The 18358-nt window shown below is 39.6% G+C and overlaps 2 protein-coding genes across 2 annotated transcripts; both read left to right on the top strand.

Moving 5' to 3' along the window:
- Window positions 1–9415: 9415 nt before the first annotated feature.
- Window positions 9416–12065, top strand: LOC309480232 (uncharacterized protein; the record flags this gene model as incomplete). The annotated part of the gene is made up of 3 exons (XM_082144642.1): window positions 9416–9714; window positions 9828–11996; window positions 12053–12065. The coding sequence occupies exons 2-3, from the start codon at window positions 10708–10710 to the stop codon at window positions 12063–12065; spliced, it is 1302 nt and encodes a 433-aa protein (XP_082000768.1). The 5' UTR covers window positions 9416–9714; window positions 9828–10707.
- On the top strand, window positions 12062–17511 carry LOC309480187 (uncharacterized protein). The gene is made up of 2 exons (XM_082144586.1): window positions 12062–17346; window positions 17459–17511. Exon 1 carries the CDS (start codon window positions 12220–12222, stop codon window positions 16861–16863), a length of 4644 nt encoding a protein of 1547 aa, XP_082000712.1. The 5' UTR covers window positions 12062–12219; the 3' UTR covers window positions 16864–17346; window positions 17459–17511.
- Window positions 17512–18358: the final 847 nt, after the last annotated feature.

The raw sequence follows: 18358 nt of genomic DNA, 5'->3' as shown, positions 1-18358 counted from the left end.
GTGACTGCGTTACACACCACTGCTGGTGTTAATGTCAAGCCCTGTGTACACAGTAAATGTACTTTACAGCCTTTTTCCTTTTATTGTGACAGGAAAGTTGAAGCTGAGACAGGATCACAGGAAAGGGCCATGAGCCGGGACTCAACCTCGATACTTTACCAGATCTACATTTGAATGCTCGGTACGTTTGCATAACCTTTACATAATCCTTATAGCCTATCCAATATAAACATTTAATGAAAATGCATAAGCTAGGTGTTTTTTTGTGTGTTTTTTTTACAATCAAGGTTATATCAAAATTGACATTTACATTGATGCATTTGGCATTGTTTTTATCCAAAGGGCAGATACAAGGTATACATTTGATCAGTTCATTTATCTTATTTTAACATATATTGCAGATTTCATTGTGCGTAATTGTATGTTGATGTGATTAATATAGGCCTATTTATTTAACACAATTTGTTCTTGACTCCACTTTTCATGAGCCAATCAGTTTTCAGTAAATAAAATCAAGCCCCGCCTTACTTTTTTCTCTCTGAAATGTTACATGGGTTGTGTGAATGGCATTTTATTTTGACTGAAAAGTAACCTCTTAATTAATTATCAAAACTTCTAACAGCTAATAATAAGTCATGGGGAAACCGCTGCTTTTCCGCTGATCTCGACAGAAACGTCTACCGCTCATCTGACGATGGGGACAATATTTCACCATGTTAAACTCTCACAGGAGGCAGTCAGAGCTGCAGAGCTCTTTCTGCCGGTAGCGAACACATTCACAAATGACCATTTATTACTTCCCACTATTTTTAAAGGGAGAAATGACAGCCTCTCTGTCAAATCTAACAAGGGAATAGCTTTCAGCTGCTTACTCCCCAATAACTCATCACAGCGACCTTTTGAACAGGAATTAGGGCACTTTTTATTTTTTAGGCCTTTTGCATTTTAATATCTGAAAGTAGCAAGGGCAGAATAGATGGACACTGGCTTACCGTCTTAATGTTGACATAATGATTCAAAGTAGGACAGTAGAAGTAGCAGACAGGAATAACATTCACAAATTACACGAAACAAGATATTGAAAGTGAAAAACATGGTAGGGATGGACTTGGTTTCATCCACACTCTTAAAAATACAGGTTTTGCATACGTCCGCAACCCATCACACATCATCAGTGCGTTCCATGAGACTATGCAGAGTTATAGACAGAAGGTGCGTCCCAATTCACGTCCTAATGCACTATTCTGTGACGTTTTGTAGTATAATTAGAGCGAGTAGTGTGTTCACACTGAAAATTCCAAAAAGAAAAAGTGCACTTTACTAGACAGTCACGGAGCGCCGCAAACAAACAGCAGAACTTTTACAATTCCCTCTGAACCAAAGCAAAGAGCTTATGCTGCGTTCACACCATGTCGTAATAATCGTAATTACAAGATGGCAACCCGTGACGATCTACTTGGATCTGCAGCAGTCAGGTGGTACAACTAGAGCTCTGTAAGTTTTTTAAGTTCATTATTATTGTAATGTTGTGTGCTTTGAGACATGAGGTAATTTAATGCCCACTCTCGTGACGCTGTGGAGAATCTGCTCTGGCTGTGCGTTCATGTGGGATGATGGGATCTTATGAAATTGCCGCTCTGAAATTACCTACCCTATCTTTAAGAATCTTTATTTTTAAAGTCCCCCTGTAGTTAATAATTTTATCCCTTAAAACTCATGTTTGAGCACCAAAATTACATATTTAAACGTTTTTTCCTTGAAAAAAAATTCTTCATGCCTTAAAATAGCTTGAATGTAACTCTACACCCTTGCCTCATTTAGTATACACGGTTCTATGAATATGCAAATGAGCCCCGCCTCCACTCACTCACGCCAGCTCAGAGATCCACTCGTTGACGATCACACCCTGATTGGTTACAAGGTAGTTTGTGACGTCAGAAACACCAGCGATTTCAAACCACGTTTTGGTTCACTGCAGATTTAAAGAGAAAATACTCAGCAATGGTGTCGACTTATGAATTTGCACATGGTTTGTCTTAAAGTATATTAAAAACACCACATTGACATATAAACAACATTAAAAGCTTGATTTTCACCACAGGGGGACTTTAAGAATGTCCTGGCAAATTGGTTCGGTTCTGAAATGTGGAAATGTGAATGAATCAGTTATTTTCAATGAATCAGCTTATTTATTTGGTTCGCAGAATCTTCTAAATTATTCAGTTTTTTATCTTAGTCATTGTTCAACCTAATATTTTCTTCCTCGAAATAATGTGTACCCTTTTTTAAGAAATTATGGATATTTTGCTTTCATTGTTGATGGGAATTTTTACCATAATAGTAGCTAAATGCTCAGAGGAATGATGATTGTACCACATGGCAATATAAAAAGAGAATCTTTAACAGAAAATTAGATCTTGTAAATATGACATCAATACATGAATCATGTGTTTAATATTGTGGAAATCTGACCTCAGGGCTGTTGAGTTGCTGCTCGGTGCACGCAGACATCGAGACCCAAGCTCTTTTCTCCGTCTCTTTCACTCTCATCCCAAATCCATTTTCAGATCTCCACACTCTAATGTTTTGATATTTCTTTATTATTATGTACCAATTCGGCATGCTTTGCCCTCTGGGAAATCAGTTACCACACCCCTTTCTGCTGCCATCACAATGAGAATGATAGTGAATTTCTTTCTGTGGTTTCAGAGTACCAAACCAAATTAAGTAAGTGAATGAAAAAGGCGAATGGAAAAGCCAGCAGGGCTCTCGTTGCAGCGTCGCCGTCCTTGGCGTTACCGTTGAGTGTTGTCTAAATAATTCACTAATAAAACGAAACACAGCAGACACCTCCAGACGCCCTGAAAGCGTGCAGTTAATCCCATAAAATAAAATAACGTTTTTTTTTTTGTTATCTCAAGGCTGAGATGAAATAATAACGCAATATTAAAGTGTGCAAGAGAGCACAGCCCTCGCAACAAATAACACAGCGCCTTGGGTATATGATATTACAGTCAGAATGATTGTGCTGCTTATATCAGAGATTCTGTTTCAACAGCAGTTTGGAAACTTTAAAGTCATCATGAAATGCCATTTGCTACCTATTTGACTTCTGTTATGTGATGTGTTTTAGAGGGAAATAGGATATTCAGTGGGAAGAAAATATACGGTGGGACTGGATTTTATCCACTGCAAATTGATCGTGAAAAGTGGGTGTTTACAAAGCTACGATCCGTAAGTGAAAATCCCATAGAAAAATGTATTTGTTAAAATGTAATAATAATTACATAATTGTATACGTCTCCAAGACGCTTAAAGAAACCTTCCTGCAAATCTCCCTGAAGAACTATGTGCGAGTGTGCCTAGACAAAAGCTGTTATAAACGCAAAGGATGCTCACACCAAATATTGATTTGAAAATACTAATATGCCCAAGACTTTTGCACAGTACTGTACGTGCAACATTTCAGCCGTTGATAAATGATAAATGTTAGCTAGATTGTTCATTTCCTGCCTAGCGATGTATGTTTATGCTGAAACATAATAAAATAGTGGTTTGTCTTTTAAAAAATATATCTCGCCTCTTCCGTGGCATTATATGTAGTGAGTTGGCTCACATGATTTATGTTTCGCACTTCCGTTAAGGTAACATTGTTAGCATCGATGCTCCCTGGTTCTCACGGTGCATTGTGGGACTTTTTATGGAGCAAATGTTTCAGTGCACTGGAAGGATTTTGCGATTGAGACAGCTCTTAAAATGGCCGACTCCCTGATCAGTGCCCTGACTTCTGAACTAGGAAGCTGATTGAGACGCACCCTGGGTCCCCAGGAGCAGGGTTGAAGACCTTTGGGCTGGATCCCAAATGACACACTTCATCTCGCGGTCTCTTGGCCTTAAATTACGCGTGCTCGCCAAGTGTACGAGTCCGTAGGGTGTCCCATTCTGCATTTCAGCGCTCAGAAGTGTGCACCCTCCACACGAGTTACCTACCCAGGAATCATTGCGAAGTTGCGAACGCCCAATCAGATAAATGAGGGGAGGAGTTTCGTGGCTGTTTGACTTTCGGTGGCATGATGTCATCAAGCCTGTCCCAAAGTACACTCTCGCGCGCCCTCGTGGACTCGAGGTCTGCACTTCCAGACGTCACCAAGTGTGAACTCGAAGGAGATCCGCAAGGCCGGAGTGTGCCATTTGGGATCCAGCCTTAGTATAACTCATAACTAGGGCTTGATATTAACACTCCTACTAGCCACTTTGACGGGTTGAATTTTATATATAATATATACATTTTTCAATTGGAGTCTTTTAAAAAGGCATCTGAAATAATAAACTAAGTGAAATGTAGTTTTGTCAAAAATTTCGATACATATCGATACTGAAATATCTGAAACGCTTCCAATTCTCATTTTCCACAGAATAGACGCCTGATACCAGCTGAGCTTTCTCTCTCTCATCTCTCCGACAGCGAGTTACACACAAACCCGCCTCTCCTCACTCACTCGTTTCATTTGCTCCAGATGAATTTTGTTGCTGTTGCAGGGCTTGAATTTCGGTGTGGGATTGCTCGTATTGAGCATAATTTGACTCATTCCCACAGATTTCGTGCTCACACCCAAAAGTGTGGCACATAAAGCCACCTCTCAGTGCTAAACTGAGTTTTTTTTTAGTTGCTTAAACTGTCAAATACACACAATTATATCAAAATGCCGGTCTTGCCGGTTTTAAGTGAACATAAACAGTTGAGAAAGAAAACGAATGTGTAACAGTATATCCGTGCGTCAGTCTTAAAGTGACAGCAGCCTAATATACCTGCTGCCAAAATATGAGATAAAATAAAAAATGTATATATATGGCAGTTTTTCCCCATGGTATCGATGTGAAAATTGTGGCTGGCCAGTGAAGATGCTGATTGACAAATAATGTTTGATCTGAATAAAATAATGATTCATCTCACTATGTTTTTCCTGAAATCCATATGCAGAACATAAATGGGAAGAACAGTTCAGGAACCAAGAAAAAGTGGGACAAAACATTCTCTATTTTTTAATTTGGAACAATGTGCATTTTCTGTATGAATCTTGCACAATAAAGACTGTGTTTTAAGAAAGAAAATGGGATCCGTCTTGATTTCATGCAGTCAGTGAAAGCAGTAAAGGATAAGCCTGATGTTGCAAGTGCAAAGTTGTCTTAAAAGGTCTCTTTCTGTCTGTAATCATAGTTGTTAAATGTGTTTACACGTAATTCCACACATTTCCTGTTTGTTCAATAAGAACCCCACTTTTTTTATGCACCTTTCCAACTGCAAAAAGTGCCTCAGTTTATTTTAATGTTCGACTCTGCACATTTTGTTGCACATTTTGCAAGAAAAACAAGACGAGGCACTATTTAGAAGAGAATGAAAATCCCTCCGTGCACCTGGCATGGCTGCCAATGGTAAATGAGCTGAGAAAAAACTCATCATCTGTCTGCCGTTATCATTAGCAGCAATAATTATGTTTACAATGCCCCCTCATCATCTGTGGGAGCCGCGGCGCAGATGAGAGAGTCGTCCCCCCGTGAGCGCCGCGGATGTTGCGGTTTTGAAGGACAGCTATGATCTTTGTCTTTCAGATCAAGCTTCATGTTACTCTGCCAACTCTCACATCAACCTGCTCTCTGATCTCACTGAGACACAAAGTGTCTGACAGATTCACTCACAACGTATGCCCGGTATTTTACTGTTTGCCCTTGACAGATGCTTGCGGATCCAAATCCCGCCCGCGGAATGACGTTACACAGCTGAGAGGAGGACGAAAACTCGACTTCAGGACTCGTCTTCGGCCTTTTCTCACTGCTACTGCTAATCAGTTGGATCAGAAAGCATGTTGACGTTCTCGAAATGAACGCCACAGAGCACTTCAGTATAACGGTAAATAAGTACCACAGAGCCTTCTGCGGTATAACGTTACCGTCTAGCCCACAATAAGCTACTTACCACTGAGGAGTCGGGGGTAAAATATTATCTGCACATCAGCATTACTTATTAATTCGACCATTTATTCTTGGGCCACAACTCCAATATAACATGTCACCTGTTCTCGAAAAAGCAAATTGCCTGGGAAGTGTATTGAATTACACGTTCCCCCTATTTACCGGAAAAACAGGTCTTGTAGAGATAACAAGAAAGGCGATATTTACTGTAGCCTGCAGCCTTGTGATGTCTTGCATTATTTGCCAGATAGGTCAAGTCTCAAGATCAGCTCGGGAGTGAGAAAAGCCGCTGTGATGTCTTTGTTGTGCTCCTTTTTAGCGAAAAAGCCTTTTGTGATTTAGACTTGGAGCCTTAATAACCTCTCCTTATAATCTTAATATGCCATACTTGTATGACTGAAGCAGGCGTAGCGGCTTTATTCATTCCTTTCTCCGACAGCCTGCTTGTTTTCTGCTAACATTATGTGGTTATTAAAGTTGCAAACAATACAGCATGTTGTGAATCAACAGACGGATGCGAGACGCTAAAACAGGTGCATGCAAAGTCTCCTAAAGAGGCTAGCGGCACACCTGTTTAAATGCTCCAAATAGTGTAATTGATGTATGCTCACCCAGCGAATAAGTCTGAACTGACATGCAGGCAGTGGCGCTCATTTATAACTTTAATAAGGCAGAAATGCATTACACAGTTTCTTCTTGCTCCATCCCCACTAGGCAAGTATTGATGTATTCAAAGAGGACGCTGCCCCCACTGGATGTTCCTTGTTTCTTTGTCTACCTAATGCAAGAATTGTTTTTACTTGTACTTTCTACAGATGGTGATGGATACTGTTGGTGAGATGCATATTTATAGGTACCCGCACACTATTCAATACTTTTTTTCCTCATTAAAAAGTTTTTTAACTAGTACTTTTTCAAATGTTTTAAATTATGTATATTTGTGTGTATAATTATGTATATATTATGTTATTTAACTAATGGCATATATATATATATATATATGCATGTATGTATGTATGTATGTATGTGTATATATATATATATGAAGACTTCAGATGCAAAAGCCTCTAAGTGCCATCTGAAATTTTCTTCTAGAATGATCATTTTTATCAAGCTTGTATGTTTATGTTCAGTTATTTCACTTTAATGGCAATGAAAATTACCCATTAATTGTCATTAAAGTGAAATTACTGAACTTAAAACATACGAACTTGAAAAAAATGCTAATTTTAGAAGAAAATTTCAGATGACACTTAGAGGCTTTTGCATCTGAAGTCTTATATATATATATATATATATATATATATATATATATATATATATATATATATATATACTGTATATATACACTGTATATACTGTATATAAATATGTTAACATTTTATATTTATTTTGAACTAATTGCAGTAAATTAAGAAATTGTCTAATAATATTTACATACAGTGTATATATATATATATATATATATATATATATATATACTTAGACAATTTCTTAATTTATTGCAATTAGTTCAAAATAAATATATAATATTAACATAGTATATATATATATATATATATATATATATACTGTATGTAAATATTATATGTTAATATTATATATTTATTTTGAACTAATTGCAATAAATTAAGAAATTGTCTAAGTATATATATATATATATATATGTATGTATGTATGTATATATATATATATATATATATATATATTATAGAAAATGGTATTTGAAAAATAGTAGAAAATTTGAAAATAGTTCAAATTATATATACAATATTAACATATATAATATTTATATACTCTCTCTCTCTAACTCTCTCTCTCTTTCTCTCTCTCTCTCTCTCTCTCTCTCTCTCTCTATATATATATATATATATATATATATATATATATAAGCAGATTATTTATTGTATTTCTTATTTATATATTTTATGTAAGAAAGTTAAAATTCTGATAGATTAATGTTGGTGCGCATTAAGATGAATGAAATTGTGCTCCATTCTCATTTCCTTAAAATCCATTTGATATAAATCCATTTTATATAATCTAGCTGGTCATTAGTTGGTCAAGCATCATATTCCAAAACACAGCGACCATCTTAGACTTTCCAGCAGGATTGATATTATTATAATTCCAAATGACTTATTTAACTGATCACTGCTGAAATGGAGATTGTAGAAACACATTCCAGGTCAGCCATTCGAGATTGTTACCTAGCTGTGTTTTAATGTCTTGCCTTGACTGATGGCTAGGAAAAGCTCTTAGACGAGCCTCATCTCCAGCGCGCTGTTTATCAGACACATTGAGTGGAGAAAACACATGGCTCAGTGGCCATATGCTACATTACATCCATTATGGCGTCTGGATAGAATACTGATGTTGATTGAACTCGCACACACACATACACACGCACACGCCAATAATTGCATCTTATTGTCAGTCTCTACTTTATGGTCTCATTCCAATACTGCTGATGAAACAGTTCAATTAGTTTTTGTCAGTTCATTTAAAGCTGAGTAACATTTTATTGTCAAATACGTTCTGCTCTCTGAGTAGGAGAGACAAAGCCCTGGCAAACATCACCAGATGGATTTGGGTGGCCAAAAATGACGATTAAAAATGTATTACCGTGACAAAACCAGGCAGAATGCGACTCCAAAACGACTGATAAACCTGGAATAGAGGGTGAGAGGTCAAAGGTCAGAGATTAGTCTCATATTTTAAAAGGAAGTTGGTAAGACAAGATGCACTTTAGTAAGATAAAAGGGACTGTCAATGCATCTATGTTTATTTGTAACAGAGTTTTGATCGTTTCACCAGCTCTCTGTGTTGATTTTAGCTGCTAGATGAGCACAACTAAACTTAATGGCAGTGAGAAAGTAGAAAGAATCTATTATATTTCCAACTAGATAATTGGAAACCGTGTAGTTATGTCTTGGAGCCAGCGAAAATGGCCAGATTCCATTTTGCCGTCACACTCCAATCACTGACATCCTTAGGCTAATGTGGAGAAGTGCCGTGGTGGTTTTAACCACCACTTTCTGTCTTATAAAAAGCATTACGGTTGGAAAGTTGATTATTAAGACTAGATTTTGACTTTCTCCTGAGAAAATGCAAGAGGTACTTACCCATGCAAAACTATAGGGTGTGCTGAATGGTTGCCTGGGGATTGCTATGCGGTTGCTTTGATTGGTTTTTAGCATGTTGATAAGTGATTAATTACAGTATCAACTATGAATATAGATATTCTGGTCTATAGGTAACATGAATTGCTCACTATAATTCTATGGTATTTTCTCCAGTTTATATATGTATATATGAACGAGTCATTGAATCTTTGATGACGAACTGATCCGTTAAAAGAACATAATTAGTCATTGTAAATGCTGTTATACAGATGCTCTAATCAATGCATTTCGTCAATAATTCATGTAAAAATTGAATTTATAATTTCATGCATTCATCTATTTGACATTTGATGTATAAATGTGCATTCTATGTGATGTTATGCAAATTGTTCATGTTTCTTTAAATGTAAGGCGCGAGAATGCGTCACTTTAGCGGATATGACAAAATATTGCGTCACCCCCCCCCCCCCCCCCCGATAGACGGAAGATAGAGCAGACACCTCACGAGGCTCTGAAAGTTTAAGTTAAAATACGAGTTGTCTCAAGTCAGAGGATAATAAGAAGATTTAGTTGAAACAAAGGACTCAAGAACCTCTTTTCATGACAAGCAGCCAACGAGGTATTTGTCTCACATGTATATTTGTTTAATGTGTGGAAAGCATCATTTTTGTATATCTCGCTTCCTGTATAATATGCTGATGTGTTTCTACTATGTTCATTTATGAATGCAAGTTCTCACGGCGTGAACGAGACGAGCCAAAGCATTAAACGCCCGTTATAAGGAACCGACCTGTGTCTGTGTGTTGTTGTGAAGAGAGTTACAGTGAGAACTCGCCTGCTCGACGTCGCGGGTAGGAGAGAGATAACGAGAGCATCGCGGGTGTCGACGTCGACCGGATGAAGAGCCGAGCCAGCCGGCGATCCGGCGTTTCAGATAAGCAAAGCCCATAACCCATCATCGTCATAACGATCGCGGGAATCGGTGATTAGACTTTGAAGGTGCAACATTTCAAGCTATAATCAAGAAGTGCTCTGCCACAAGGAAGCTATAGGTGGCGTGAGAAGTGATTTAACTTGAAGATTGCATAAAGGAAAGGTCTATTTGTCCTGCATACAGTGTTTGGGAAAATCTATCATGCTTGTGTTTGATTTATATTATTACAACTGAAATCATATTTTGGACTTGTGAGATATAATCAAGCTTTAAGTTAAACTTAAAGGGAAACTACACGTATATTGAAATCTTTATTTTTGAAAAAATAAGTGATTCAATACATTTTTGAGTGCATTCTCTCTGCATTTAAGGTTTATTCATTGCGTTATACAATGTGAAGTGCAATTTGTAATTTATTTATTTATTTTTTATATATATATTTCTTGGTTCTAAAATTGAAGCAATTTACAAGTAGTTAAGTTTAAACTGGTGCAATATTGAAGTCTGCAATTAGAAAATCCTGAGTTCTAGTTGTTAAGAAGCTAGTACGTTTATTATCAACCTGATTATTTACTTTAGGCCCATTCTAGCTTACATTCACATATAAACAAGCTTAATTTAACACACACAAATCTAATTTAAGCTTCGTTGCCACACACATTTAATATTCATTCGAAGATGTCTGACTCAAATGCTGAAGCCTGCCATAAAAATGCCAAATCATCTGTTCAGCTTGAAGTTACAGATCAAGAACATGCAGAAGAAGAGGTGGAAAGGCTGAGAAGAAGTGAAAGAACCCGAACCCTAACAGAAAAGGGAAGAGAACTTCAAGAAAAAAGGTTGAAAAGTGTACAACGACGATACAGAATCATCCATGAGAAATGGAGGTATTATGCAAGATTAGGCAAGGAGTTATTGTCTGATGAGGCCTCCCAAGACGAATTGAAAGAGCTGATTGACAACATAGAAAGCACATGCTCTGAGGTAAAGATCATTTATGAAGAGTTGCGTCGAGTGCAAACTCCTGAACCAGATCTGCGACGCAAAGTTGACACTTGCATATCACTATCCGGATTCATTATTCAACGTGCTCGTAGGCAATTGGAAGGACATGCAGCAGATATGGAGGAAGAACCCTGGCCTGATGTTGGATCGATCCTAAACTCGACAGGTTCTTTATCAAGACCATGTTCTCCTCAATCAAGATGTGGTTCAACCCATACTAGCATCCACTCAGTCAAAAGAAATGAAGCAGTGGCTGAAGCTGCTGCATCTCAGGAAGTGTTGGCAGTGTTGGAAGAACAAGAAAAGGAAGTGGTTGAACTTCAAAGGCTAGAGTTTGAAAGTAAACAATGTTTAGCACAATTTGAGTCTGAGGACATGGCTAGACAACAAGCAATGGAGGACAAGCGCAGAAAGCTTGAACGTTTAGAAGAAATTAAGAAGTTGAATGCTGCAAGAGCTCGAGCTAAGGTGTATGAGGAAGTCGAAGGAAATGTTCAAGTAATTGATTTTCTGCATGCTGAAACAGTAGGAGATCTTCAAGTTCCCAGTTTCACGACTCCCCCAGCCAATACTCACTCTCTGCCAGTCACGGCTCAAGTCCTCCAGGCTTCAAGCCCTCCATTTATTCCTCAAAATCTGCCAGTCTCAACCCAAACCCTCCAGGCCTCAAGTTCCCCATTTATTCCTCCATCTTCCCAAGTTGCAAATCAAGGTCTTAATTTACAATCTCTGCATTGGTCATCTCAAGCTCCACCAGCTTTAACGTATATGCCTCAAATGCAAAACAACTCTGACTTGGTCAGCGCGCTCGCAGAAGCTATGAGTGCCAACCGCCTTCCAACGCCAGAACCTGCATTATTTATGGGAGATCCTCTGAAGTTCAAAGATTGGCAGCTTTCTTTTGAAACACTAATTGATAGGAAAAACATTCCGAAGAACGAGAAGCTGTATTACCTAAGAAAGTACTTAGGTGGCGCTGCAAAGAAAACAGTTGAAGGATTCTTCTTACTTGGCACAGAAGCAGCATATGACTCTGCCTGGCAGCTGTTGGAAAAACGTTTTGGAGACCCATTCATAATTGGGAAGTCCTTCAGAGACAGGCTGCATGCATGGCCGAAGATAAGCTCTAAAGATGGTTGTGAACTAAGAGAGTTTACAGACTTCCTTAAGAGTTGTGAAGCTGCAATGCCCCATCTTAAGACATTAGAAGTTCTCAATGACTGCAATGAGAATCAAAAAATCCTGCTAAAGTTGCCAGATTGGTTAGTGTCAAGATGGAACCGCAAGGTGATGGAAGCTAGAGAAGCAAATGCTGAATTCCCAAAATTCAAGGAGTTTGTAGACTTCCTATCAAAGGAAGCAGATCTTGCTTGTGATCCTATATCCTCAATACAAGCACTTAAGAGCATAGAAAGCGGGAAACCAAGATATTCTCGAAACCAACCCATTCAAGCAAAGGCATTGTACACAAACGTGGCACAGAGCAGTGTCTCATCATGTGTTTTCTGTAAAAGAACCGGACATGTCTTGGCTAAGTGTAGAAGGTTTGTTGAGAAGACAGTTCAAGATCGTGTCAAGTTTGTGCGAGAAGAGAAACTCTGCTTTGGATGTTTGCAGACTGGTCATCATTCAAGAAGATGTGAGAATAAGAGTACATGTGAAAAGTGTCAAAAGAGACATCCAACGTGTTTGCATGATGACAAGTTCAAAGAATATCAAAGGACTTCCCCTTTGAAGAGAGAAGATTGTTCAAAAGACAAAACTGACAGCAAAGAAATAGCTGCAGCAGTAATCACCAATGCAGTCAGACAAGAAGGTTTTAACACACAAACTTCCACGACCATACCAGTTTGGGTGTCTTCCACGAAATGGCCAGATCAAGAAGTCCTTGTCTATGCACTCTTAGACACGCAGAGTGACACAACGTTTATACTTGATGAAGTAGCCCAAGACCTCAATACCAACAAGGAGATAGTCAGTTTGCAGCTATCTACTATGTCAGCAAAGTCAACAGTCATACCTTGCCAGAAACTGACGAATCTTCAAGTGAGAGGATACAATTCTGAAAAGAGGATCCTATTGCCAGTGGTTTTCACACGAGAGTTTATTCCGGCAAACAGGTCGCATATCCCAACTTCAGAAACCGCTCTAAAATGGCCCCATCTGCAACAATTGGCAGACAAGATTCCACCTCCATTAGATTGCAAAATTGCCCTTTTGATTGGCTATAACTGTCAACAAGCCCTTCTCCCCAAAGAGATCTTGTCTGGTGAAGAAAATCAGCCATATGCCCAACGAACTGACCTCGGCTGGAGTATTGTCGGCTGCTCGTACCCTGCAAGTGATTTCAGCGACGTGATAGGAATCAGTCACAGAACCTTAGTGCGACAAGTGATGCCTGCAGTAAAGCCATCAGTTGATCTAAAGAGAGAAGTGCATTTCGTATGCAGAACCCATGTGAAGGAAATCATTCCAACAGATGTTATCAAGGCACTTGAACTTGACTTCACAGATCACAGTGCAGATGATAATCCAGTGTCTCAGGAAGACATGCTCTTCTTATCCAAGGCAAGAGAAGGTATAAGGCAGAAGGAAGATGGCCACTATGAACTTCCACTTCCTTTCAAGACCGACAAGCCTAGTCTACCAGATAATAGACAATCTGCTGTTCATAGACTTAACTCATTGGAACGACGAATGAGGAGAGACAAACAATATCACAAGGATTATGTCAATTTCATGAATGACATAATAGCCCGAAAGGATGCTGAGAAGGTTCCAATGTCTGAACTGGATAACCAACCAGCATGGTATATTCCGCACCACGGAGTCTACCACCCCCACAAACCAGGAAAGATCCGGGTGGTTTTCGATTGTTCAGCACGCTTCCATGAAACCTCTCTGAATGATCACCTCTTGACTGGTCCAGACCTGACCAACACATTAGTTGGAGTACTGTGTCGATTTAGGAAGGGTCCAATTGCCATTATGTGCGACGTCGAAAGAATGTTCCATCAATTTCATGTCGCAAAGGAACACCAAGACTACTTGAGATTTCTCTGGTGGGACGAAGGCAATCTGGATTCCAAACCCTCTACGTATAGGATGAAGGTACACCTGTTTGGGGCAGCTTCATCCCCTGGCTGCTCAAACTTTGGATTCAAGTATCTAGCATCACAAGGTCATGGAAAGTTCAGCGAAGAGTCCATCAAGTTTATCCAGAGAAGCTTTTACGTTGATGATGGCTTAACAAGCGTGTGGTCATCCACCGAAGCTGTACATCTTGTGAAGGAGGCAAGAGCCTTATGCAGAACAGGAAATCTTAGGTTACACAAATTTGTATCCAATAATAAAGAAGTGATTGCCACAATACCGCCCGAAGAATGTGCAGAAACTAAAGATTTAGACATGGCCTTTGGAGAACTTCACATCGAGCGAGCACTTGGAGTTCAGTGGTGCATCGAAGCGGATGAATTCCAATTCAGAGTTGTAGTCAAGAACAATCCACTTACAAGAAGAGGAGTTCTTTCAACGGTAGCCTCCGTTTTCGACCCACTAGGATTTGTTGCCCCTTTCTTACTAGTTGGCAAACAAATACTTCAAGGTCTATGCAGGGAAAAGGTGAGCTGGGATGAAGATCTTCCCGAGCACATTCTGCCACAATGGGAATCTTGGCTCAGAGACTTGCCTGCACTGGCAGTTCTAAAGGTCCCAAGAAGCTACCATCCAACGAACTTCGACAAGGTCGTTCTGTATGAGCTTCACAATTTTTCTGATGCAAGCTTCAGTGGATACGGAGCATGCTCATATCTCCGTGCAGTAAGTGAAACCGGGCAGGTCAGTTGCTCACTCATCATGGGAAAAGCGAGAGTAGCCCCTACCAAGTTAACGACTATCCCAAGGCTTGAACTGTCATCGGCTGTGACTTCAGTCCGCAACGGTGATCTCATCAGAAGGGAACTTGAAGTTGAAAACCTGCAAGAGTATTACTGGACTGATTCGATGGTGGTCCTTGGCTATGTGAATAATGATGCCAAGAGATTTCACACGTTTGTAGCTAACCGAATTCAACGCATAAAGTCCAGTACCAACCCTGAACAATGGCATCATGTCAGCTCCGAAAACAATCCTGCTGACCACGCCTCTCGAGGACTGAGTGCCATTCAGCTGAAAGAGTCTAACTGGCTAAAGGGACCTGACTTTCTGTGGCAGAGAAATCTCCCACACAAAGAGGAAACGGTGGGAGAAATAGAAATGACTGACCCAGAGCTTAGGAAAGCCCATGTTTGCAAGGTTAAGACAAAGGAAGTGAATTCAATGGTGAGCCACTTTACAAAATTCTCTGATTGGTCCAGGGCAGTGAGGGCTGTCGCCAGGCTCAAGAGATGCATAAGAGAATTTAGAAGAGTTCAGCCAAGAACGAATGAAGCAACCAGTCTCGAAGAAAGAAAGGAAGCTGAAATAGCCATTATCAAGCTGGTGCAAGAAGACGCCTTCGCTGAAGATATCAAAAGGATCAAGCTCCAGAAAGAAGGTAGCCTGAACAAGCACAACTGTTTGCGTAAGTTAAATGCCTTCTTGGACCAGAATGGTGTCCTCAGGGTGGGAGGACGACTTTCTCATTCAACCTTACATCATGACGTTAAGCATCCTGTAATACTTCCAAAGAAATCTCATGTGTCAGCCTTGCTCGTTAAACATCATCATGAGCGTGTACACCACCAAGGAAGAGGCATAACCATGAATGAGTTGCGTGCAAATGGAGTATGGATCTTAGGATGTGGAAATGTCGTCTCCTCACACATCTACAAATGTGTAAAATGTAGAATATACAGAAGAGCTACTGAGGTTCAGCGGATGGCAGATCTACCGGAAGAGAGAACCGAAACATCCCCTCCCTTTACATTCAGTGGTGTAGATTGTTTCGGCCCTTTCATTGTAAAAGAGGGAAGAAGGGAATTAAAGCGATATGGATTGCTGTTTACCTGCTTATGCTCTAGAGCTGTACATATAGAGACGCTTGACGATCTGACCACAGACGCTTTCATGAATGCACTTCGAGTGTTCATAGCCATTAGAGGACCTGTACGTCAATTAAGATGTGATCAGGGAACAAATTTCATGGGCGCTAGAAGAGAGTTTTCTGAGTTGATCAAAGGGATGGATCAAGAACGTCTTAGAGCAATTAATTGTGAATTTGTAGTGAATGTCCCCTCAGCGAGTCACATGGGTGGAGTCTGGGAGCGCCAGATTCGAACGATCCGAAGTATCCTGACCGCCATGCTCGACAAGTCTGCAAGTAGACTTGATACTACAACTCTCAGGACATTCCTTTATGAGACAATGGCCATAATCAACAGCAGACCTCTAAGTGTTGAACATCTTCACAATCCTGCCGGTCCAGAACCACTCACTCCTAATCACATGCTAACCATGAAATCTGCAATCATTTTGCCACCTCCGGGACAGTTCGGCAAAGAAGACCTCTATCTGCGCAAAAGGTGGAGAAGAGTGCAGTACTTGGCCAATGAATTCTGGCAAAGGTGGAAACGTGAATATCTGTTGAATCTCCAACAACGTCAAAAATGGCAAAAAACATCTCGAAATTCCCAAGTAGATGACATCGTGATTCTTCAAGATGACAATGCTCGAAGAAACGAATGGAAGCTTGCTAGAGTGATTAAAGCTTACCCTAGTTCAGATGGCATTGTGCGAAAGGTGAAGCTACTAGTCAGTGACACTACCTTTGTTAAGGGAAAACCACAAACTAGATCAGTTTATCTAGAAAGGCCTATTCACAAAGTAGTTACTTTACTTGAAGCCAATTGAGTCACACACATCACTACTACTACACTCATTTAGGACTAAAGGGTATGAATCCAATTCTTTTCATATATTTTGTTCTAAGAAACCCCCACATTTTGAGTAAATGAGTGATTTTGGTGGGAGTGTAAATGCTGTTATACAGATGCTCTAATCAATGCATTTCGTCAATAATTCATGTAAAAATTGAATTTATAATTTCATGCATTCATCTATTTGACATTTGATGTATAAATGTGCATTCTATGTGATGTTATGCAAATTGTTCATGTTTCTTTAAATGTAAGGCGCGAGAATGCGTCACTTTAGCGGATATGACAAAATATTGCGTCACCCCCCCCCCCCGATAGACGGAAGATAGAGCAGACACCTCACGAGGCTCTGAAAGTTTAAGTTAAAATACGAGTTGTCTCAAGTCAGAGGATAATAAGAAGATTTAGTTGAAACAAAGGACTCAAGAACCTCTTTTCATGACAAGCAGCCAACGAGGTATTTGTCTCACATGTATATTTGTTTAATGTGTGGAAAGCATCATTTTTGTATATCTCGCTTCCTGTATAATATGCTGATGTGTTTCTACTATGTTCATTTATGAATGCAGTTCTCACGGCGTGAACGAGACGAGCCAAAGCATTAAACGCCCGTTATAAGGAACCGACCTGTGTCTGTGTGTTGTTGTGAAGAGAGTTACAGTCATTAACCATTTAAATGTTATGCTGTATGCATGACTTTCAGGAATATTTAAGCACCATAAGCGTTTTCCTTACAAATGACGTCTTGAGTGAAATGAACATCCTCTTTTGTTTAGTCACAGGCTATTGTTCACGGAAACATATATCCCTGATTCATTTATTTTGTTCACGAATGAGAAGAATAATTCAGACATGTCTCATTCTTAAATAATGCTTAACTCTTTCCCCGCCATTGATGGAGTTTTCTCTAATTTATGGGACAACACTTCCCTGCCTTTGACGGAATTTTCCGGCAGGCCACGTTTTCACTGTTATAGGGTAAGGGGCGCTATATGACATCTTCTAAAGTAGTGGTTCTCAACGGGGGGCGTTCAGGGAACAATGGAGTTGGAGGCAAGATTTTTGAAAGGGTGGCGTTCACGAGTTTACACCCAAAGATCCAGGCAAGACATTTTTAGGCATTTTACATTTTTAGGCATTAACTAATGCCAATGCCTAATGCCAAAATGTTGTCTTTGTTCACCAAGTAATTTACTGGTCAGGCATTATTGTTAAAGGCATACTTCCCCGATTAGCATTAAGCTTTGTATCAGTAACGAAACCCGGTAGTATTTTCGAATGACCGTGCTTCCCTCCCTCATGTCCCCCTGAGACGAGAGATTTCTGTATTGTGTATCTGGAAAAAAAACTCAGATGACGCAAAAAACGTCATTTAGCGTCATCGGAGGCTTTTTTGGCCAGAGGCGAGAGACTACAGCCAGTAGTAGGAGCTCGTTCCACATGTGTTCAACCCGCCCATAGGGGGATCT

This window comes from Leuciscus leuciscus (genome assembly GCF_965113295.1).
Source record: "Leuciscus leuciscus genome assembly, chromosome: 18".
Classification (NCBI taxonomy): Eukaryota; Metazoa; Chordata; class Actinopteri; order Cypriniformes; family Leuciscidae; genus Leuciscus; species Leuciscus leuciscus.
Note: the sequence above shows the minus strand (reverse complement) of the source record. Positions and strands in the feature narration are given on the sequence as shown.

Bases quoted from the DNA above. Each gene is read 5' to 3' on its own strand.
- LOC309480187 (XM_082144586.1), top strand. From the start codon at position 12,220: ATGCCCCATCTTAAGACATTAGAAGTTCTCAATGACTGCAATGAGAAT.